Below are 25000 nucleotides of genomic sequence, written 5' to 3' on the forward strand. Positions count from 1 at the left end.
TATCTCCGATAGCCCGTGGGTAAGTCCAGTTCAAGTAGTCCCAAAGAAAGGAGGTATGACGGTAATAACTAACGAGAAAAATGAATTAATACCAACGAGAACCGTCACAGGATGGAGAGTCTGTATAGATTATAGGCGATTAAATGAAGCAACTAGGAAAGACCACTTTCCTTTGCCCTTCATTGATCAAATGTTAGAAAGATTATCCGGTCATAAATTTTATTGTTTCTTAGATGGTTTTTCAGGTTACTTTCAAATACCGATAGCACCAGAAGACCAAGAGAAAACAACTTTCACATGTCCCTACGGAACTTTTGCATATCGACGCATGCCATTTGGTCTATGTAATGCGCCTGCAACATTCCAACGTTGTATGGTCGCCATTTTCCATGATATGATCGAAAATACAATGGAAGTCTTCATGGATGACTTTTCCATCTTTGGAGACTCATATGACCAATGCCTCGATAATCTTGAACGAATGCTATCCCGATGTGAGGAAACTAACCTCGCCCTTAACTGGGAAAAATGCCATTTCATGGTAACAGAGGGAATAGTACTCGGTCACAAAATCTCAAGCGAAGGAATGGAAGTTGATCGAGCAAAAATAGAGACTATTTCTCGACGTGCGAACAATCAGAAGTTTCCTAGGGCATGCCGGATTTTATAGAAGGTTTATCAAAGACTTTTCAAAAATTTCAAGGCCTCTAACAAAATTACTTGAAAAAGATGCACCCTTCATCTTTGACAAGGAATGCAATCAAGCATTTCTAACCCTCAAGGAAATGCTAGTCAATGCACCTATCATGATAGCGCCAGATTGGAAATTTCCTTTCGAGATCATGTGCGATGCAAGTGACTTCGCTGTTGGAGCAGTCTTGGGACAAAGAAAAGAAAAACATTTCCACCCAATCTATTATGCTAGTAAAACTCTTAATGATGCTCAAGAAAATTATACAACTACAGAAAAAGAATTACTAGCGGTGGTATTTACTTTTGATAAATTTCGTTCTTATCTTGTTCTTTCTAAAACAATAGTCTATACAGACCATGCAGCCATCAGGTACCTCTTCAAGAAGCAAGACGCAAAACCCCGTTTGATAAGATGGATTCTACTCCTCCAAGAATTCGACATTGAAATCAAGGACAAAAGAGGAGCAGAAAACACTGCTGCAGATCATCTCTCACGCTTAGAAGACCCAGCTTTGGAGACAACCAGGGACGAGCAAATCAACGAAAAATTTCCCACGGAATCCTTGGAAATGATAGAGAGTAGACAAGAACCATGGTATGCCGACTACGCTAATTTCTTAGCTAGCGGTGTAGTCACCAAAGGATGGCCACATCATCAAAGAAAGAAATTCTTTGCTGATGTAAAGCATTACTTTTGGGAAGACCCCTATCTTTTCAAAATGTGTGCTAACCAGCTCATCCGAAGGTGTGTCTATGGTAATGAAGCACGAAGAATTCTCCATCATTGTCATGAAGGTCCATACGGAGGACATCATGGTGCCGCAAGTACCGCACGAAAGATATTTGATTCAGGATTTTACTGGCCGACCATTTACAAGGATGCACAAAACCTTGTAAAGACATGTGATGCATGCCAAAGATCAGGTAATATTTCTTCCAAAAACGAAATGCCTCAAAATGGCATTCTCGTCTGTGAAATCTTTGATGTGTGGGGACTCGATTTCATGGGACCTTTCCCACCTTCAAAGGGAAACAAATATATACTTGTGGCAGTAGATTACTTGTCTAAATGGGCAGAGGCCGAGGCTCTTCCAACAAATGATGGGAGAGTGGTGGTAAAATTTCTGAAAAAGCTGTTCTCTCGTTTCGGGACACCAAAGGCTTTGATAAGTGATAGAGGTACCCATTTTTGCAATCATCAACTCGAAAAAATATTAACAAGGTATGGGGTCTATCACCGGGTCTCAACAGCATATCATCCTCAAACAAATGGGCAAGCCGAAGTGACTAATCGAGGTTTAAAACGAATACTTGAAAAAACCGTAGGAATAAATAAAAAAGAATGGGCCGATAAATTAGACGACGCTTTATGGGCTTTTCGAACTGCTTATAAAACCACTATAGGCACAACCCCATATAAACTCGTCTATGGAAAAAGTTGTCACTTGCCAGTAGAAATAGCTCACAAAGCCTACTGGGCAATAAAAAACGTAAACTTAGATTTGGAAAATGCCGGTAAAAATCGATTTTGTCAAATAAACGAATTAGACGAACTTAGGAATTATGCATATTCTAATTCCGAAATTTATAAGGAAAGAATGAAAAATTTACATGATAAATATATTAAATCTAATGAATTTCGGGTTGGAGACCAAGTTCTATTGTTTAATTCACGACTTCGATTATTTCCTGGTAAGTTAAAATCTAGGTGGTCAGGACCTTTTTCCGTCACCCATGTTTTTCCACACGGTGCAGTAGAAATTAAAACTCGAAATGGGACACCATTTAAAGTCAATGGCCAACGGCTGAAACTCTACAGAGGATCCATTGAGGATGAGGAAGAGGAGATCTCACTTCAAACGGTTAACGAATAAACTCATACCCGACATGTTACAGGTTTGGCGCAAATGAACTGGACGCTAGGGCACGGTACGAGGTTCTACAAACAAGACCGGAAGAGTACCCAAGACGGGCGTGTACTGATTTGCTAACCATGGTGAACCAACTTGACCGTTTCAACAACATTGTGAGGGGTCCACTGCATGCCGCATTGACCACCCGACTACAGTCGGTACATCAATGCACGATGGAGTTCTATAGCACCTTCATTTTCAACTCGAGGCGCGAACCGTTTGATCATGACGCGGTTGAATTTCGATGTGGAGGGACCACATTTAGAACCTCCATGGCACAGTTTGGAGCCATCATTGGGCTGTACAGTGAAGAGGAAGCGGGGAATGAAGAGAATACAGGGGGGTTACGAGACTTGGATGCAACCGAACGCCAAGCCGCATGGGCTCAAATAGGTGAAGGAATCTACAACCCAAGCAGCACCAAAAGCACCAAACTGAGGGACCCGTTATACCGCTACATCCACAGGCTCCTCACGTACTCGCTGAACCAACGCCATGACAGTAGTGGCGTTGTTGGGTTGAAAGATTTGGTTGTCCTTCACTGCATCCACAACCAGAAGCCTCTAGATGTTCCTTACCTCCTACTGCGAAACATGCACTTGAACCGCCTTGCTCATGCTCCTACACCGATCTTCTTCGGAGGATGGGTGTACCGTCTTTTCAAGCACTTCACGAATATCCCAAGATCCTTCGAAAGGAGTCCATGGTCGGGCCGGGTCGATTATCACATTTGCCGAGCCATGAACTTGCTTTATGAAGCGGAGGACGGGACAGTGAGCTTTCAAAGGACGCAAGGCTATGCATGGAACCCGCAGGAGGCTCTAGTTCTTCATGCACCACATCCCCATTTTCAGTATCCACCTCAAGGCGATGCGGGCCAATCCTCCTCTCAAGGGGGTGGTTTTCCTAACTTTCAAAGTTTACATGATCTTTTGCAGGAAAACCTCATGTGCTCAAGGAACACCTACAACCTCGCCAACAACACACACCACCGGGTTGGAGCTATCGAACGCAACATTAACGATATACAAGATGATATCGGTAGCATCCGGGAGTACATGGCAAGGCAAGGGGGTGGAGGTGATGGTAGTGATGAAGACATGGAGTAGGAGGCTTGGAGGAACAGCGGGCTGGTTGGTGATGAGCCCACAGGTTTAAGTGCCCTTCTTTTCTATCAAACAATTCATGGCCTGCGTGCCATTTGTCGAACAATTTACTTTCCCTAACTATTTTTTTTTATTTTGTTTTTACTTTATGTTTGGAAAATGTTTAACAATGGTAATTTAGGATGGTTTGTGCTTGGTCGGTTGGTATTAAGTGATTAAACAGGTGCAATGCAAGGGTTAGAGTGCTAAATATTAGCACTTGCAGCCCCAGGATGGAGAAACCGGGAGAAAAACCTATTTTTCGGGCTAACAGACTTTCCACACGGGGACGTGTCCAGCCGACACGCCCCCGTGTCCATCTCCCAGATCTGCTGTTTGGCTACTGACCTGCAATTTTTTGCCCGACACGTGGCCGTGTTCACCCGACACGCCCCCGTGTCCACCTTCTGTAAGTTTTCGTTACTGGCAGTTCACCACGGGGCCGTGTCCGCTGAACACGGGGCCGTGTCCAGACTGCCAGTAACATAAACCTTTGCTTTTTAGACACACTTTTATACATTCTAATCAACCAAAAACTTTATTTTTCGACACATTGAGGACAATGTGTAATTTAAGTGTGGGGGGGGATGCTAAAACCTTGAAATTTTGCAAAAATCCTAAACACAAGCCTTACACAAAACTCTATTGGAACCGCTAAACACCCCAAATTTTTTCAAAAACTTTTTCATTTTTTATTTACTTGTCTTAGTTTAAGTTGGGAATAACAAGTTCTAAAAAGGTTATATTTTTACAAGTTTACAACCAATAGCGTCGTGATAAAAAAAGGAACCAACATAAGAAAATTATGAAACGGCATAACAAGTCTAGTGTAAAATTCGATTATATATGCTTGGTCACATTAAAAACCCATTCCCACAAAAGTGAGTTTTGAGCCTTTATTGAGCATAAAAATACACATATTTAGATTAAATGCTCATTCTTCGTTTCTTGTGTGAATAGCCGCTCGGTCCTTACAAATCTAGAACTTGCCACGACGATACATTCCCGGTCCTTACCAACTTAAGCCCAAGTAAGTAAATGATGGAGGCATTAGGACTAACCATTTTTTCTTTCAAAACCATTATTTTTCATTTTTTTACCTACCCAAAATCCCCCTAGATAGCCCCTTTGAGCCTAAACCTTTCATTTCATTACCCCAAAACCCTTTTTACCCACCAAAAACCCTTTTTATTTATTTTTTTTTTAGTAACAAGTTCGCTCTTTCGTAAACTCACCTTTTTATGTGACGATTAAAAAAAAAAAATGATGATGAAGTCAAAAACAAACAAAAGCTATAAAAGCTTGTTTGGAGAAATACTTCAAAATAAAAAGTCACTAAAAATAAGGTACTTCACGAAAACCGACGCTTGTTACGATTTTCGCCCTTTTTACTAACCACTAACCAACCACCCACCTTTAAACCCAAGCCTTCACCCAAAAAGTCCTCTTGATATTTACAAAGGTAAAAAGTTAAAAAGGAGGAGGATTGATTGCTTGGCAAGCCTATGGAAGACATAAGTTCCGTGCCGCTCTCGAGTGATTCACTAAAATATACACCTTCGGCCGAGTGTTGAGTGATCTCCCGTGAGGCATGTGAACTTGTATATAAATGGAATTTTAATAAGGCATGCTATGCCCAAATAAGTAATTTATCTTATGAAAAGTTCAAAATAAATCATAACGAATAGGATTGTAAATAAATAAAAATAAAGCCTATAAAAACCTTGGATTCCCGACACTCTAGGACAAGCTAAAAAACTTCTCTTCTACCTATTCCATTTGGGAGTGTAAGCCACATTTAAAGAGTTTTGCTTGAGGACAAGCAAAAGTTCAAGTGTGGGGGTATTTGATGTGTGTAAAATGCAACATATAAAACACATCAATTAAGGCATAAAACTAACCCTTTTTAAGTACTAATGTTGGAAAAAGAGTGTTTTTGTCTTCCTTTTGTATTTTCAGGATGAAATGAGCTCAAAATCACAAAAGAAGCAAAAAGACCACTAATTCTACCATAAATACAAGAAAAGGAACAAAAGTAGACTGCCCGGACCCTCAACGGCACCTCCCAAAGCAAAAAGGAAGAAACAGAGTCTGAACACGCCCCGTGTCCAGCGAACACGGGGGCGTGCCCAGGAAGCAGCAGAAAAGACAAACCAGTAGAAGCTTCCATTGCCCACCACGGGGCCGTGTCCAGCAAGCACGGGGGCGTGGTGAAAGTACAGCAGGCGCATTAATTGTAATTCGCAATTACAATTAATGAGGAGAGAGAGTGTCAGGCGGGCACGGGGCCGTGTCCAGCGGACACGGGGCCGTGTCCAGCCTTCTGTTCAGCCTATAAATAGAGGAGCTTGGCTTCATTCTCTCTCATCCCTTGGCACACCACCTCTCTCACACCTCATCCACCACCCACCACCACCATAACACCATCATCCACCACCATCATCCATTGTCCATCGTAGAGTGTGTGAGTCGTCTCGGGATCCAAGATTGATCGTAAGAGTTCTTGACAATCAAGGCCATGTTTGCCTAAGTCTCTTACATCACTTGGTGAAGACAAGTGTTTAGTATAATACTTTTTATTTTTAATCTTTTGCACTTTTTATTTGGTTTTGTATTAATGACTTTAATAACTAGTTACTTATGTTGAAGGTGATCTTTCCTTATCGTTTGTCCGTGGTGTCTTGGCGTTATTTTACTGTCTATATAAAATAAAAGATTTTCACCATTCATATCTCCACGGTCTATATGGAGGTATGTTGGCTACCTGGTCGGGGGTTAAGGGAACGGTTTGGTAAGGGTCTTGCCCTTGTTCAGCGTTTAGAGGTCCTGCTTGGGACCTGGGTCAAATTTAGTAGGATCTCCTTCAATACCCATAGGTATTGGATGGCGGGGATCCAAACTCTTTGACCCCCTCATAAGTTAACTACTATTAATACTATAACCCGGTTATTTAGGACTGTATCCCTGCTGACTCAGACTACTTAGCCGAGGGTAACGTCACCGCCAAAAGCGGGGCCTACCATAATTTGCATTAATTACTTAATTCATTATCTTTCAATAATCCGACCCTTTAGGATTGTATCCTTGCTGACTCAAACTACTGGGTTGAGGGTAACGTCGCCTTCAAAAGAGGGGCCTACTACAATAACTAAGATAATCTCTTAAACAAGTGCAAAAGTGCAAAAATAATCAAAGGTTATACTAATACACGTGTCGGATCCAAGTGATTCATCTTGTCTATCTGTTTTTATTTTATTTTTATTTTCAGCATTTAGTTAGTTTTTATTTTTCTTAGTTTAAAACATTTTTCTAACTTTTTGATTTGATTAGACGTTGAGGATAAACCGGTATTAAAAGCTCTTGTGTCCTTGGACGACCTCGGTATCTTACCAACACTATACTACGTCCACGATGGGTGCACTTGCCCATATGTGTGTTTAGTGTTAGTGAGTATCGTGTTTTATAAATTTAAAACTTGGCTAAAAGTGTAAAAAGGGCTTAAATATACATCAAAATTATATACACACTGACACGCATCAGTACACTAAATGCTTGTCTTCACCAAGTGATGTAAGAGACTTAGGCAAACATAGCCTTTGATTGTCAAGAACTCTTACTATCAATCTTGGATCCCGAGACTACTACACACACTCTATGATGGATGATGGTGGTGGATGTGGGTGTTGTGATGGTGGTGGAGTGTGGGTGAAGTGGGAGAGAGGTGGTTTGCCAAGGGATGCCTTTGAAGTGAACCAAGCACCTCTATTTATAGCCTGCACAGAAGCCCGGGCACGGCCTCGTGTCCATTCACTTTCTCTTCTTCATTAATTGCATTTTGTCTGCATTAGTTGACCACGCCCCCGTGTCCGCTGGGCACGGCCCCGTGTGCAAAAGCGTATCTGTACTATCAAGATTTGCTTGGATTCTGCGAATCTTAGCGTTGACCACGGCCGTGTGGAGCTGGGCACGCCCCCGTGTTGGGAGATAGAAGCTTCTACAACTTTGTCTTTTCTGCAGACACTTGGGCACGTCCACGTGTCCGCTAAGCACGGGGCGTGTTCAGCCTTCTGATGTCTTGTTTTTGCTTGGGAAGATGCTGTCGAGGGGTCGGGCATGCCACATTTATTCCTTTTCTTGTATTTGTGTTAGATTTAGCTGCATTTTTGCTTCTTTTGTTCATTTGCGCTCATTTAATCCTAAACATACAAAAGGAAGACAAAAGCACACTTTTTCCAATATTAGTACTAAAAAGGGTTAGTTTTATGCCTCATTTGATGTAATTTATATGTTGCATTTTACACACATCATTGGGCCTTGGGCCCGACGTCGCCATCGAAGAATATCCGTTTTGTCTCCTCCGAAAAGACAGGTAGTGCTTGCAGAGGAGAGCGACTGTTGGCGCACGGTGATTAGTGCCACGTGGCCTATCTTTGTACTTCATGTCGAGTCTGTTGGCTGCCCTTATTGGAGATTATGGAACAGTGAAAAGCGTGACATGATTGGTTACAGGTGCTCGTCCTTTTGTACTTTTTCTCTCTTGCACGATTGGTTATCGTGGGTGTCGACTTGGCAGAGCCTAGCGTATGCTGATTGGTTGCCGGCTCCTTCCATTTGTACTATTGCACTATCTATTGGATGTCATCCGCGCGCGCACCTTTCTGGGGCCGCGCTGGATCCTGTATCGTTGCTAAATGATGTTAAGCATCGGTAGGGTCCTTTGTGCACAACTTCTTTTCTTGTGAGCGCATGTTTAGGCATGGGTGAGCAAATTAACCGCCATAACCAATAATCAAACCATAACCGACATAACCGAACCGCTATTAACCGATAATCGACATAACCGATGGTTATGGTTATGAAACTTTGATTAACCGACGAATCGGTTATGGTTATGGTTATGGTTATGGTTATGAAGTTTTAGTTAACTGAAACCGAACTGAACTTGCAATGTTAACTATATATAATGGATTTATGTTTTACGTTAACCATCTCACCCTCCTCAGACCCTAACTTAGCTTTGCTATTGGTGGGATATACTGAGTATGATGATGATGATGATGATGATGATGATGATGATGATGATGATGATGATGATGATGATGATGATGATGATGATGATGTTTTACGTTAACCATGTAGAGGTTTTTTACTAAGATAAAAGTATGTTAGTAAAAAATGGATCTTAATGTACATGCCCTTTGTTCTGATGAAGAGCTGAGGTGTTATGATCGTTTTTTTTTTTTTTTTTTTTTTTTGTTGATAATTACCTTACTAAAACAATCACACATCAGTACTTTAAATAAAAAGTGTGGTCCAGTTATCTTGTAAAAGAAAGCCCAAGCTAAGTCCAAACCATGCATACCCTAAATGCACACCCCTATTTATTTCAAACCTTGCTTGGTTAATTAACCGAAATTAAACAAAACCAAACGTTAACCGGCTTCATTACCAAACAACCATAACTAAAGTTCGGTTACGACTATGATTAATGGTAAAAACCGAACTAAACCGACCCATACAGACATACACACCCTATGTTTAAGGACCATACCCCTTGAGAGAAGTAACATAAAGTCAACCTGAAGTATCTTATCCTCATCTCCTTCATCAAACCCACCACACTTGACTCTGCACAGCCTCAACAAAATGTCATCAGAAAATCACAACGAACATGTTCACGAACACGTTCACGACCACGACCATAACCACAACCATGACCATCATCATGAGAGCGGGTAAGCAAATCACCCGATTTGTAGCGATAATAAGTCTCATTCATTCGCATTGTTAATTTGTTTTGTATGATAAACAACAAACAGGTCATCGTTTGTGGGGAAAGATGGGAAGATATACCATAGTCATGATGGATTGGCACCGCATTCGCACGAACCCATTTACTCCCCCGGCTTCTTTAACCGACGAGCACCGCCACTTGTTACCAGAGATTTCAGAGAACGAGCTTTCACCATTGGTATTGGTGGCCCTGTTGGTACTGGGTAATCCCTCGCTCACCTTATACTTGTATTTTCTTTTTTCTATGTATAAGTAGTAGTGATGTTGTTGTTTTTGTTTTGTTTTCCTAATTAATTGCCAACCAATGTAGAAAAACAGCCTTGATGTTGGCACTCTGTAGATTTCTGCGTGACAAATACAGTCTTGCTGCGGTATGTAATGGCAAATTCAATTCTATCATCTCCTTATTATGTCTTATTTAATTAATGGTTCTTTCTAATGTTTTGTTCCCACTATTCAGGTTACAAATGATATATTTACAAAAGAGGATGGTGAGTTTTTAGTTAAAAACGGAGCGCTCCCAGAGGAAAGGATACGCGCTGTGGAGACAGGTGGCTGCCCACATGCTGCGATCAGGGAAGATATTAGCATTAATCTTGGCCCACTTGAAGAGCTTTCTAACTTGTACAAAGCAGATATACTTCTTTGTGAATCTGGAGGAGGTAATTATTATAGTTATGATTTATGAGTATACCTTTGATTTAGGGGTCCTTTAGATGTAGTATGTCTGTTATAAAAAAAACTGATTATTGTGATTTTAAGTAGTCATCATCAGTTTTATATCAAAATTGCTTAGTTACTATTTAAATTTTACTCCAAATTTAAAGAGAGTTTACGTCATTGAGGCCAGTTAACATACAATACGGCTTAAAGTACATCACGTACGACAGATAATTACGCACGTTCATTTGAAAATCACGCACGTTATAAACTAAAAAAACCTAAATCACGCATGTTGGAAAACATTAATCACGCATGATGAAAACATTAATCACGCACGTTGTCATACGTGATGTACGTTAAGCCGTATTGTATTTTACACTTTTCCTTACCCCATTTTATTGTTAACACACACACACACACACACAAAGAATTGGGGGATTTATATGTGAAAATTCTTTAAACAAGTTTTTCATAAAACAGTTTATGCAAAGGAAGTATTTTTATAGTTGAAAGTTTATAACAATCTTGAAGGTCACCTACCCAACGCAGTTTGCATTTTATCCGATCCCATTGGTTAGCAGGGTACCCTAGTGGTTACAACGTCAGTAAACTGATAATTTGATTCTGATAAGTCGGTATGCTTGTTATTTTATTAAATATTATTTAATTTTTGTGGGTGCAGATAATTTAGCTGCCAATTTCAGTAGGGAACTGGCTGACTACATAATCTACATCATAGATGTTTCTGGTGGTGATAAAATTCCAAGGAAAGGAGGGCCAGGCATAACACAAGCTGACCTTCTGGTGTGTGTCTTGATGTTTTTATAGTATTAATCATGTTAAAAATACATCTATTTTTTTGGTAAATTAATTGTTGAAATATATATGATGTTTATTTATTTGTGTGTACATTCAGGTTATAAATAAGACGGACCTTGCAGCAGCAGTTGGGGCTGATTTGGCAGTCATGGAGCGCGATGCGCTTCGAATGCGCGATGGCGGGCCATTTGTGTTTGCTCAGGTTTGTTTGTTGAAATGAGTATTGATACATATTTCATTCATTCATTGTTTTAGGTATTCTGATTGTTCGATTTGTATTTGCAGGTGAAACACGGGGTTGGTGTGGAAGAGATAGTAAACAACATTTTGCAGGCATGGGAAGCAGCAACAGGGACTAAACGCCGTTGATATTGTTCAACTTCTGGTTATGTTATTTCGAATTAGTTAGTTTGTTATGTGTACTTTTGAGAGTAATGGAACACATTAGGGTGCATTTTAAACCGAATAAAAGGTGTTTTGACCTTTCCAACTATTGTATTTGGTCATTGTTGCGTGCTAATTAACGTAAGAAAATTTCAAACAAATACGTGCGTTGGTTATGAAAAGTGTGTTTGAGGTGTGAAGCGTCCTCATATGCCTTGGTTTTAAAAAGCGCATCTATGGTATGAGACGATATGGAAACGCTTCATATGGCAATACAAAGGGAGCCTTCTGGGGTTTGTTGGTTTTTTTAGTTGTACATTATGATTTACGTATCTTTTACATATATTCTGTTATACCGGATGTTATTAAATGATAAGATAGAAAATATTATTAACAGAGTAAACTGCAGTTTTACTCCTTGAGATTTGGGGGTGCTGACACTCTTACCCCCTATTTTCAAAATCTTGCCACCTTACCCCATATCTAGTCTCAATTGCATCAATCTTAGATCCTGGACCTAAACTCTGTTAAAGTCAACTGTTACCCACTAACAATCAAAGGGTAAAATGGTCATTTCGCCTCGTTTTTACTTAATTCTCTCATTTTTACACCCTACCTTTTCTTAATCCTCTCATTTTTACATAGTGTCATCTTCAATCTCTCTCACTCTTCACTCTCTCTCTCTCTCTAGATCTCTAAATCCTCTGCAACTGATAGTGTAAAGCAGCCGTTGTCTTCTCCGGCGAATCATGCAACCCATGATTACCATTGTCTATATTTCACCTTTAATCACCATCAACTGCAATCGAGTTTGCCTACCTCAGAATCAGATTGATTGGTTTTTTAAGTGAAAATTAAGAGCTTGGATTGACCTAAGAAATAGTGGGTTTGATCATAGGACCATTACATTCAATACCCAAATATTATATAGGGTTAGGTTAACGTACAAATGCCCTTATCGTACAATATGTACGCGATCATCTCAGCCGTCCGATCTGGTGCGAATTCACTTTTGAACATGCGATTTGTGCTGAAAAACCAACATGTGAAATTGCTTTATATATCAACATGCGATTTCATCATATTTACCAACATGCGAAATTGCTATAAAAAAACCAACATGCGATTTCATAAAAAATACCAACATGCGATTTCGAACATGCTTTTTTATAACGTGCGATTTCACAATATCGTACGTATTATACGTCATATTATAAATACATATATCTAAGCTTGTAACCTGATCAGTAAGTCTAATGCAGTGGGGAATTAAGACCCTCCTGAGAAGATAAAGAACAGATCGGTTGGGATGATTTTTTTTCCTGAAAGAAGGCCTCTAGTTTAGATGTTTCAGTGTTCTCTTCGTGTACAGTTTGCGAGATATAGGTGTAGCTCTTTCTTTAAACTTTAGTATGCCGAAGAATAGCAATCTGTATGCGATGGGAATGGTTACAACAACACATCATGGTCAGGATGAGTTCGCCAGATAGTTTTGCATCCCCTTCAAATGGACCATCGAATTCCATTCCAATCATGTCATTACTTTTAAAAATTATAACTAAACCATCGCATCAAAAATTAAAAGAAAAGTTATCGAATGCATAACAAGCAAGGCATGATTTGCACATTTGACTTTGCAAGGTCAAACAATTTTGGTGGGAATATTTAACAGTTATGCAGGAACTAAAACAGATAAATTGTCAATTTGAAGGAAGAATTAGGGTGCAAAAAGAAAGGGCACACATGTCATTTCACATTCAAACTAACACGAAGATGATGTCACCAAACAATAGGGTCCAAGATTGATGCAATTGGGACTAGACGGGGGTAAGACAACAAAATTTTGAAAATAGTGGGTTAGAGTGTCAAGACCCCAAACCTCAAGGTGTAAAACTACAGTTTACTCTTATTAATAACTAACTAGTGGGATTCCTCCGCGCTACGCGACGGAAATTTGGTCGGTATCAGTTCAGTTCATTACGGTACCGGCATTCGTTATAACAACAAATAGAGAAAACTAAAAAATAAAGTCGTGAACACGTGTTTTGATTATATAGATATCGATGTTGTTGTGTTCGTCATGAAACCAGCACTCGCATAACCTACTCTACCAAAAAGAACAACTCTATTTCAAAAAGAAAAAAAATGTTGCTCGTTCTACATCATGAATCGAACCAAACAATTTGCTACAATTAGTTTTATAATCATCATTGACATATTTTAACAGAATCTATTCACTTAATAGAAGTGAATTGTGGAGTGAATAATGTAAGTTAAAAATAAAAGTTTGTTGAAAATTAATATACAGGAAGAATAACAAAAGAAGTAATTTTTAGTTGAAGGGAGCGCAAATCTATAGTATACACTTAGGACTGAAAATGTTAAAAAGAAAAAGTGAAAAAGTTTAGTGGCTAAAATGTAAAACTCAAAATCAACACTATTGCTCGTCATGTTGGAAATTTATGAGTAAAGGTTGCTTCGCATACAAGAGGCTCACACACTAAACCCAATACACGCACAATATACATAACATACACAAACACTAGTAAAAAAAGTCGAATCAAATCTGCTTTGTCTATTATCACCATCAATCAAAAACTGAAACAAACAAAAAAAAAATACATGGTAAAATGAAAGTGAGACGCCTTTAAAAATGCAAGTATTTCGCCGGCTACAATTTAAACTAATAAGATTATCGATCGAATCATCAACTCAACTTGCTGAAACTGAACCGACTAACGGTTTAAACAGTGGTTTTTTTGGGTGAGTTACTGAATTTTCAAGGTTTTTAGGGTAGAGCCAAGCAGAGAAAGTTTATCAGGAGAAATCTGCTTGTAATCTTTCTCCAATGCTGCAGCTGCTAATCCTGATATCTCCTTGTCCTCATTGTTCTTCCCTTTAGTCAGCTGTCCAATTGCACAAGTGCACTACACCCACAAATACCACTTTGTCAACAAGCAAATAAAGGTGTCGATTTCATCTCCTTTTGAACGGAAAAGGGTCAATTCAGGTTGTATATTATTGATTATGGGTCAAACTTACATAAAACATTTGAGTTACGTGAGTCAAATGGCTCAAATGAGTTGAGGAAAAGGATTCACAAACATTCATAATGACAAAACCGTCCCTCATTTATAACACTTTACGGTTCTCAAATATTTACAAAGGGTTCTGTCCTTTCCTAACTGGATTTAAAAACATAATAACCTTCTTTTTCCTTCCTTTCTTCTCTACTCAGAACGCAACGTAAAAGCGTATATAAATGCTTATATTATTCGAAATTGTTTATTTAAATAAATTATCATACTAGTTTAATAATATATTTGAAAATTGTATTTACTTTATATAAAATGGCCAACAAACTGTTGGTAGGGTAAAATACAACTCATTTTGACCTCAACATAGTTTGACCCGTTACCCAACCCACCCTAAGGTGTATTCAAATGCTTACAACCTTCTAAATCGTTTAATTCAGTACAACTAAATTATTAATTAAAATGTACTTTATAACTATATTAATTAGATAAAATGCAAAACAAAGGGCTGGTGGGATAAAAACCACTCGTTATGACCCGAATACAGTTTGACCTGTTACCCAACCGGCCCGTCTTGCAACCTTTGTAAGCAAATGCAACCAATGCCCATAAAAATGATGTAAATATAGATAGAGTTTTAACTCACCAGGCAGATTCCGTATAATGCTCTTGTGTTTTTCCCACCTGTTAATTCTATGGTCGACGCATAATATTTCTTAGCTGTCTGAAGATTTTCGAGTCCACCGATTGTGTAAAGCACCTATTTCCCCATAATTAAATCAACGTATATTAAGAAAAACATAGGCTTTAGATTTTCATTTTACCAAGTGACAATCAAGAATATAAAAATGTCGTTTTTCGTCATTTTAAATATTAATCCATCAAGAAAACAGAGTTTGTCAAACACCAAACATATAATTATTTTAGCGTCATTACATTTGCTTTACACGTTATGAAAATTTCACTTGCCATTGCAAAATGCTGAATCTTTAGGGTGTAATGTCGTATTTACCCAACTATAAATCATTATATCAAAAAAAGTCATTTTCAAATTTATGACATTTATTGATGCAGTTATGGAAGCATTCAAATGGCTCAGGAACAATTAGATCATCAAAGACGATAAATCGAACCCAAGGTTCTGAGAACAAAGTTCTTTATATTCAATAATCAACAAAAAAACTCCCAAACAATAACCATAGAGATCCCTACTTATAAGATATGAATAATAATTCAAAAGGAAAATAAATAAAAAAGATTAGGAAATTAGAATTCAAATAATTGATTAAAATAATCTTCAATTCAAACTTTAGATATCTCTGCATCATTTATACCCTTCCCTTAAAACTTGCATTAGGATATTGTGAGTTTGGAGTGTAAGTAGAATACGAAGGGTAAATTGGTCGTAACGTAAATTGTATTTAAATAAAATGGGTAAATATAAAATTTGAAGTGATCTGAATGGGAATAATTTATATTAATTTTTTTAGTTAGGTAAGTCTGATATGGATTAGATTCAAGAGTGAACACTAGTGTAGCTTGCGAACTGAGTGAACTAATCCTGGCCATACACATGTGTAGATCAATGGTCAGGATTTGATGTTGAAATACACTAGTGTATTTTACGATTTGATGATGAGATCCTGGCCATACACGCGTGTAGATCAATGGCCAGGATTTGTTCACTCAGTTCGCAAATACACTAGTGTTTACTCTAGAACCCCACCCAGTCTGACAGGGATATATATGAAATTGCTTTTCTTATTCGTGCTTTTTATAGTATTTGTGGGTTATAAATACAAGAACAAAATTGATGATCTAGAGTACACAAATTCATGATAAATACTCACATCAGCATAAGCGAGGTGATGTTGTGGAATCATTGGTTGAGATAGGATTAACTCCTCATAACAGAAAGCTGCTTGTTTATACCTGAACACAGAAACAAGATTACAATTCCAAAACACAAACCGAACGGCGATAAAATGTATAAAATAAAGCACATGTGTAAGAAAAGATAAGAAGTGCTCACATTTGCAATGAAACATATATTTCAGCAAGTTCTCTCCAGGCATCATGATCTGCCATAAATCTGGGAAAGGGTAAACATAAGGACATGATTCAGAGTAAATAAGATGATTTGGATCAGTTTCTTACATCTCAAGATATTTATTGAGCCAATCAATGGCTCCTAAGATATCTCCCCGCGCCTTTGACATGGCTACCCTCCTCATATTAATAACCTGTAATATTTTAAAATAAAATCAGAACAAATATTCACTCAAAGCTAACCATTGGTTTTAGAAGTATGGTTTTCTTTAATATGTATGTAAGACAAGTATGGGGATAAAGAATCTCACTTGATCAAGTGGATTATCTTCTAGAAGGCTTGAATAAGCTTTTTCAGCCTCGGCCCATGAGCCCTTTGCTTCAAGCAACATTGCTTCTAACCTACCTGCAATAGACGATTATGAATAAAGAGATTCCATTAAATTTGTTATATATACAGATGAGTGTGCATTACTAACCAACTCGCTTGCTGTCTGGAAACTTCTTCTGTAAAACCTTTATGCAATCCTACAAAACGGTAAATAAGTAATTAAACCAAAATAGCTAAAATATATAATTATTGCATGAGGAGAAAGCTACCTTAGCAACATCAAGGCATTGGCAGTCCAAAGCAGCAATAGCTACCTGCTCATATAGACTCCATTCTGCAAATTAAAAAAAAAAAAAAGTCAATTATAAAAATCCTTCTAAAAATTAAATCCATTATAAAAAACAATAAGCAACAAAAATACAGAGTACAAGAAAATAAAAAACAAATTGTCTGCAAACCCCACATATATACTTTCCCTTCTGAAGAAAGATGAATAGGCACTCATAATATCCACCTTGTGTGGTCGATATACAGCACGTAATGTTTTTTTTTAAATCATAATATTATTAATAGGAAAAAAATCACCAAGGTAGCACATTTCAGGGGGGTGATTTTCCCTTCCCTTTCATCCTCTCATTAATATCATCATTATCATCACTATCTTATATTTCAACTGATCTAATGCCTACTGTAGAGGTAACCCCTAACTAGGCTTGCCCAAAAATATCATCTTAGCCCATATCTCTCCCTATGTAAATACGGTACTGACTTGGAGACTCGGTCTCCTCTGACCCCTTCTAACGGGTTTTCTTTGATGTGCGCAGATCCGGGTCAGGTTGGAGAAGACGAAGTGCACAACCGGTCATCCCCTTAACAGCTATAGCCTCTCTGCTGTGACTATCATCTATATGGAAGTGCTACTTATATACCGTTTTGGATATCCATAAACTTGAATTAACAAAAAACTCCACGTCATGAGTTCATATTTAAAAACAATAAAGCAACCTCGAATTCATTACTAATCAATAGCGTTTGTATTCATATTACATACAGAAAGCGAAATTCTTTTCTTTCCCTGTGAAAAAACATAACAATCAACATGTACCAAACATGTTCATGCTTCAATTGCACTTTTGCAATTATTTTTAACAAAATCATCTTTACACATAAATTAAGTATGAATCTGTAAGTATGAAAAGACAAAGATTGAAAACTAAAGGCTAAAACATAAACAAAATATCAATTGAATCAACGGAATTTAAACCCACAAACAAACAGGATAAATGAATCCAATTAACCTAAACCCAACAACAATTGATCAAATTAACAACCAAAACAGAAGAAATTACCTTCTGGGCCGAGAGCCGAGCGTTTCTTGGGGTCGTTTAAAATTGTTAAACCATGCTTCAAGACCTTATCGGAACGACGAAGCTTGAGCTTGCGAACAAGAGAGAGATACTCCCAAGCACCACCACCACCGTTCTCAACTTGATTTTCGAGTTGCTGCAACTGTGATTGCTCTGTTTTCGTCACCATCTTGATCTTGATCTGCAGATTCGATTAACCGAGATCGGAATCAGTAGTGCCGGCTTGGAGTCAAATAGGAAAGGGGCAAATGGGTTCGGGTGTTAAAATAATATTCCTATCCTGCTTAAACCCGGCCCGACCCGTATAACATTTTTTTTCCCTTTTCTTGAACCACTATATAACTCTACTTATAAATTACATTACACTAGATTAGTTATAGTTTAAACCACAATAACTCTACTTATAAATTACGGAATGAGATCAAGAGAAAACGATTTGAAGTGATTGAGAACGATTTTCAGCCATAAGATCTTTGTGACTTGTAGCTAAGATGATACGGTAACATTTTTGTAAATAATGGGAACCTTATAACTACCAAGAGTGGTAAAATTGAAAGATTCAAACAAGGGTGCACATGCTAATCACATGCCATTTTCCCCCAGCATATTTAAACGCCAATAACTTTTTTATACGTGATTATTTTTCTAAAAAAATTACACCATAAAACTCAACGTTTTTTTATCTTTCCAACGAGTATACTATTGATATACTTTTCGAAAAACATGAACTGGGTTTTTATGACGTTTTTATGAACTGGGTGTTTTATGGCGTTTTAGATTAGGTATTTTCATGGCGTTTTTCTGAACTAGGTGTTTTTATGGCGTTTTAACTAGGTATTTTTCATGGTGTTTTTTTGAACTGAGTGTTTTATGGCGTTTTCAACTGAGTTTTTCATTGTGTTTTTCTGAACTGGGTGTTTTATGGCGTCTTTAACTAGGTATTTTCGTGGCGTTTTTCTGAACTGGGTGTTTTATGGCGTTTTCAACTGAGTATTTTCATGGCGTTTTCAACTGGATATTTTCATGGCGTTTTTCTGAATTGGGTGTTTTTATGGCGTTTTATTTGAACACCCAGTTCACGTGAGTGGGTTTTTTTGACATTATTACCCTTAGTGTAATTTATAACTCTACTTATAAATTACACTATATTAATTATAGAGTAAATTACAAAAATCGTCATTTATGTATGTCACTTATTACAAAATGTGTCCTTTGTTTTTAATAATTACAGAAAACGTACTCTATGTTTACAACCCTTACACGTTATGTCCTTTAGCCTTAACTCAGCTAATTTCATGGTTAAGTCTAACCAGGTGGATCCCACATGAGGGTATTTTAGACATTTTACCCTAAATAAATAATTATGTTTAAAAAAATATTATATACATACATACATACACAGACAACACACTTAGCCACCACCACCACCACTCCCTTTACTCCCACCACCATACCCACCCCAACCATCGTCCACCGCCACCCTTAGACACCACCATCGGAACCGCCACTATCTCGCCTGCAATCTTTGTCAACCTCCAGCCATCACCACCCACAACCGCCTGCCGGAAATAAACTCAAACAACAACAAACCATTAGAACCACCATCACCGAGCCTGTAATCTCCGCCAATCTCTGGCCATCACCACCCATAACCACCCGCCGGACATAAACCAAAGCAATTACAGATCTCAGGCTTCAATTACAGATCTAGGGCTTCAATTTAGTATCTAGGGTTTTGTTACGATCTCCCACCTTGACGCTTTAGTAGTTCAATGGAATTGGAAGCGTGATGGTCACGTGACGGGTCGAAGTCGTTGAAGTTGAATTCCCAAATGTAACGGCGGTTAGGGTTTCCGAGATCTGGAAGGTTGTCGTTAGTGTCTGTTAGGGTTAGACCGCCTTGAATGAGTTTTAAAACGTCGACGTTTGATTTTAAGAGGAGCTAGTAGTCGGTGAGGCTGTGGTTGTGGTGGTGGTGGTGGTGGAAGTGGTGGTGTTTAGGGTGGTTGACGACGCTGGGGAACTCCGTGTCCATGGAAACGAAGGGGTAATCTTCTATGATAAACTTGATGTTCTGCCCTATGATCTCTCTAAGCAGCCTAGGCTAAGGTGTGGACATTTTGGTCCTTTGATTGTTGAGCTTCCCATAAGCTTGAGCTATCTTTTTTTAGAAGAAATTTTGTTGTTAAAGTTGCGACTATTGTTGTTGATGTCTTGACAACTGCACGAAACCAAGAATAGTTGATAAATTAATAAATAGGTGGTGGTGTTGGTGGGTGGGGGTGGGGGTGGGGTAGAGGTGTACATAAAAACCGGTTTTAGAACCGAAACCGGTTTTTTAGCCGTTTTTTTATAACCGGTTTTAGAACCGAACCGAACCACCAGTTGTAGACCAGTTAGGGATATTTATCTTCGAAACCGGTTTTAAAACCAAAACCGGTTATAAAAAAACCGGTTTACACCGCTAAAAAACCGGTTTTTTTGAATAAACCAGTTAAAAACCGACCTTAACCGGTTGGACCGGTTATTGTTTAGAGTAAAAAAAACCGGTTAGTAACCAAAACTGGTTATAAAAAAAAGCTTTTTTTGTTTTTGATGAAAAAAACCGGTTCGGTTGATAACCGGAACCGGTTTTTGAAAAAACGATTTGTACACCTCTAGGGTGGGGGTGGGGGTGGGGGGAGGTGGGGGAGACGGTGGGAGTAGGTGGTGGTGGTGGTAGGGTATAATGCATATAATAACCGAACCTATGATGATAATCCAATGATTATTCATCATGGTACTAAGTACATCATCTAAGAACTTAACCTCTCGTTACGATTCTAATGGGCGTTTTAACCCATGAAATCATTCTAACCCATACGGGTTCTATAGTGTCAAAAACGAGTATTAAGTCTAGATGATTATTTTCTCGTATTTATACTTTTTGTATTAGATCCTTAAACCCGAACATAAACATCCCTTAAACTCCAAAATCAAACACATTCACCCTTCTAATCTCGACAACCTCGTCACGCTTGGATAATCGGAAAACATATGCAATATTTGTGAGTATACTCGATCCCATTTTACTCTTTAACACTTTGGGTGCAACATGTATTTTATACAAAACACGCAACATTTGAAACTTATTTTAATCACGCTCTATCCATGATTGAACATGAAATTATATGATGCTTGTTAATCTTGTATGATATGTAAACTTTTGTGTCAATATATGCTCATTAACTTTGCTAGCCTACCTTAACAATTATAGCGCTATAGGATTAACGCACCGCCCATTAGTCTCGGGTAATTGTTAAGTCAAACATGTTAACCTCCCATTAGTCTTAGGGAAAGGCAATTTGCGTTGTAAACTCGGGTTTGAACATATAGCTTACACCGTTTCAGCATATTCGTAACTTGTATCTATGTTATTCATGTTGGATATGAGCACGTTAAACATTTTATTCTATGTTATACTATGTATCAAACTTTTTGTTGATCATATTTTAATACATGTTGCAGGTTGATAGACGAGATGATGCTAGTGAAGAAACAAGATTTAGGTGGACTTAGAAACACACCTAGAATAAACAATTATTTGATGTTATGTTTGAAACAATTTTGTTCATGTTTGAATCTTGTATGACATTTAGTATTTTATGAAATTTACTTTAAATTATATTGTCACATAGTGTTATGACGCTTTGAGCAATTTGTTCGTCTCATCCCGATGTTTCTGCCATCGGTTAGGGTGTGACAGTACTTGTGTATTTATACATATACGTATACCACGTATATACTTCATTTGTATATTTTATTGTCGGTATTTATGTCGTATTTATACGTATATGTGTACATGTACATTACTTGTAATTTTGCATTTTCACCAAGTGTTTTAGTGTACGTATTCTTATAGGTATAGGTATACTTATATACTTGTATATCTTCACTTAGTTATTTATATAATACTTTCCGGAATTTAAAGAGTGTCAAAAATATATATATATATTTTCTAAGTTGTCTAAAAATATATTATTTGCAGATTCTCGCCGTCATGGTCGTTTATATATATTTTCGTGGTGAAAATGCCCAAGCGTTGTAGGTAAAGTGTATAAGCTCCTCGTCGTGTATTGTTGTCGGTGACGATAGTTTCTTACCGAACATTTATTATATCATACGTGTCGGGTTAGTCTGCATATTGTTTCTCCAATATATATATATATATATATATATATATATATATATATGTTATGGGTGAAATTCTGAGCCCATATCCTGAGAAATATCTTGGATTATATCTTGGTTATATGATATCTGTTCACATCCGGGATGCTGATTCAGGATATTGGTAACATCCTGAATGGTATCCTCAGGATCACTAACGGATTATGTGTGGGTACGTGGGTTAGAAGCTAGCAACGTTCACAAGGAATCATTTCGCGGAAGACTCGGTCCAAGTCGTTCGAATAAAGACGTTGAAGCCGCATTACTCGGTCTACAACGTTTACAATGGAATATTCGGAGCATCCCATATATATAGGAATTTTCGTTTGTAATTCGTTACTATAAATAGGTGGGTATACCGGATCGAATAGGACATCACAACTACACTCACTACACTCTCACACCTGTTCTCTCGCAATTTTTACTTTCACACAAAGCATTGTAACACTTAGCGATCAGGTCAATATCCTGCACTGTATCCTGAAGTTTAAAGCAATAAGAAGAACTAGGCAGCTGCGATTGTCAGCTCCCGAGGTTTTATGCCGGCGATCTAGATTGATCAAGGGCTTTCCTCGTACATCTCGTGTCATTTCCTTTACTTTTTGCTCACTGTTTGATCATAGATACAGCTCAATATCCTGAGCCGTATCCTGAATACTGTTTTTCCAAATAACTTAACCAACATATTTTCAACACACTTTTTAGCACACTACCTCACTTAACTAATTTGATCACTTAATTGCTTCGGTAATTTTTGACCAAAACAATTTGGCGCCCACCGTGGGGCAAGTGGTTCTCTCTTTACTAATTTTTTTTGTGAAATCGCTAATCAGCTTTCTGTTTTCAAAAACTTTTTGCCACATTATTTGCAATGGCCACAAGATCAAGCATGAGCTCCTCCACTGTGTCCGCTACAGCTTCTGCTACTACTGGTTCGGTGCTTCCACCACCTCCTCCAAGGATGCCAGCTTCTTCACAACCTCAGGATGTTATCCCTACCCGGAGTGTTCAGGGATCTGCTCCCGTTTTAGCTTCTAATGATGAAATTCTAACCTTATTTGGAAGTGTGCAGAAACAAATGAGACAGAAACAGGAAACAAACCAAATGCTGTTGAGGGAAATACAACTCTTGAAGTCCGGCTCGAGCAGATCTGCCGAGGATATCGTCACTCCACTACAACCCAGAACTTTGAACTTCGGTTCGGCTGTGTACACTGAGGATAATAGGGGGAATATTGTGCCCAGCCTTCCTCAGAATCATACTCCTGAAATACCCTCCTCGGTCAGGATGCCAACCATGAGGAGCTCAGGATATGCTTCAGGATATGGGCAGAATCCTCAGATGGGTAACATGTCTAATAATAATAATACTCTTGCCACTAACAGTGTTGGATCTTTTCAGGATACAGCTGTGACATCGGCATTATCTAGGGAGCTTCATAAGCTAAAGGATATGATATCCAGTGTACCTTGGGTGGTTCAGCCAATTCCTGAAGTATCCCAGGATAGCCACAGGATATCTCGGTTTATGCATCCTATTTATGATGCTGAAATCCCAAAAAGATTCCAAACTCCCAACATGAAGCTTTATGACGGAACCACGGATCCTGAGGAGCATATTGCCCAGTATAGGGAACAGATGGAAATCAATCCTATCCCTCCGGAACTTAAGGAAGCATGCTTATGCAAGGGTTTCGGCTCTACCTTAATAGGACCAGTGTTAAAATGGCTGTTAAACGTTCCTCCTCACTCAATTACTTCTTTTGCTCATTTGGTTAACTCATTTAATAGTCAATTTTCTTGCAGCCGGAGCTTTGAAAAACTAACAAGTGACCTTTACAGGATAACACAGGGGCCTCAAGAATCCCTAAGGGATTATGTGAACAAGTTTAGTCGGGAATCTTTAGACATTCCGCATCTTGATGTTACAATAGCTGTGCAAGCTTTCAAGATGGGATTGCAGAAAGATTCCTAATTTTACCAGGATCTTGTGATGAATCCCTGCAGGAATCTGGATGAAGATCGTAACAGGGCATTGAGATATATCAGGCTGGAGGATGATAAGAAAATGCAAGAGAGGATGAATGCATCCTCAACATATGAATCAACTAACAGGAAGTCAGAATCCTCGTACAAACCATACCGCTCTAAGCTATATGGTAGAAATGATAACAAGAAAGTGAATGATGTCGAAGACGAGGATCCTGAAGAATATCTTGAATTATCTGAATATTGCTTTTCTGTTAACATTCCTGAATTGATGTATGCCATGCAGGGTTTAGGAGACAAGGCTAGGTGGCCTCGAAAGAATCAACAAAAAGCTGATTGGAAAGATAAGTCAAAATGGTGTGCCTTCCACGAAGATTTCGGACATGTGACTGAGGATTGCATTGCCCTAAGGAAAGAAATAAGCTATCTTCTGAGCAAGGGGTATCTGAAAGATCTCTTAGGAAGAAAGAAGAATAAGGGTCAGGATACTGAGAAGGATCCTTGTAGGATCGATGTTGAACCCGAATGAATCAATCAGAAGAGTTGTTTATCCAATTCAAAGGCGGAATCAGTGAATCAGACGCTCAAACTAATTATAATGCTTCTTTGA

The 25000-nt window shown here is 38.3% G+C and overlaps 2 protein-coding genes across 2 annotated transcripts; one reads left to right on the top strand and one right to left on the bottom strand.

Moving 5' to 3' along the window:
- Window positions 1-9321: 9321 nt before the first annotated feature.
- LOC110873331 (urease accessory protein G) lies at window positions 9322-11571 on the top strand. Its single transcript, XM_022122262.2, has 7 exons — window positions 9322-9486; window positions 9571-9747; window positions 9855-9915; window positions 10005-10206; window positions 10890-11011; window positions 11124-11228; window positions 11312-11571. The coding sequence occupies exons 1-7, from the start codon at window positions 9398-9400 to the stop codon at window positions 11393-11395; spliced, it is 840 nt and encodes a 279-aa protein (XP_021977954.1). The 5' UTR covers window positions 9322-9397; the 3' UTR covers window positions 11396-11571.
- A 2351-nt stretch (window positions 11572-13922) lies between these two features.
- Window positions 13923-18458, bottom strand: LOC110873333 (ER membrane protein complex subunit 2). Its single transcript, XM_022122263.2, has 9 exons — window positions 18175-18458; window positions 17095-17159; window positions 16974-17022; window positions 16806-16900; window positions 16603-16688; window positions 16478-16537; window positions 16296-16377; window positions 15092-15205; window positions 13923-14337 (listed from the first exon to the last, which is right to left on the bottom strand). Exons 1-9 carry the CDS (start codon window positions 18359-18361, stop codon window positions 14179-14181), a joined length of 897 nt encoding a protein of 298 aa, XP_021977955.1. The 5' UTR covers window positions 18362-18458; the 3' UTR covers window positions 13923-14178.
- Window positions 18459-25000: the final 6542 nt, after the last annotated feature.

The sequence above is a fragment of the Helianthus annuus genome, chromosome 1 (assembly GCF_002127325.2).
Source record: "Helianthus annuus cultivar XRQ/B chromosome 1, HanXRQr2.0-SUNRISE, whole genome shotgun sequence".
Lineage (NCBI taxonomy): Eukaryota > Viridiplantae > Streptophyta > Magnoliopsida > Asterales > Asteraceae > Helianthus > Helianthus annuus.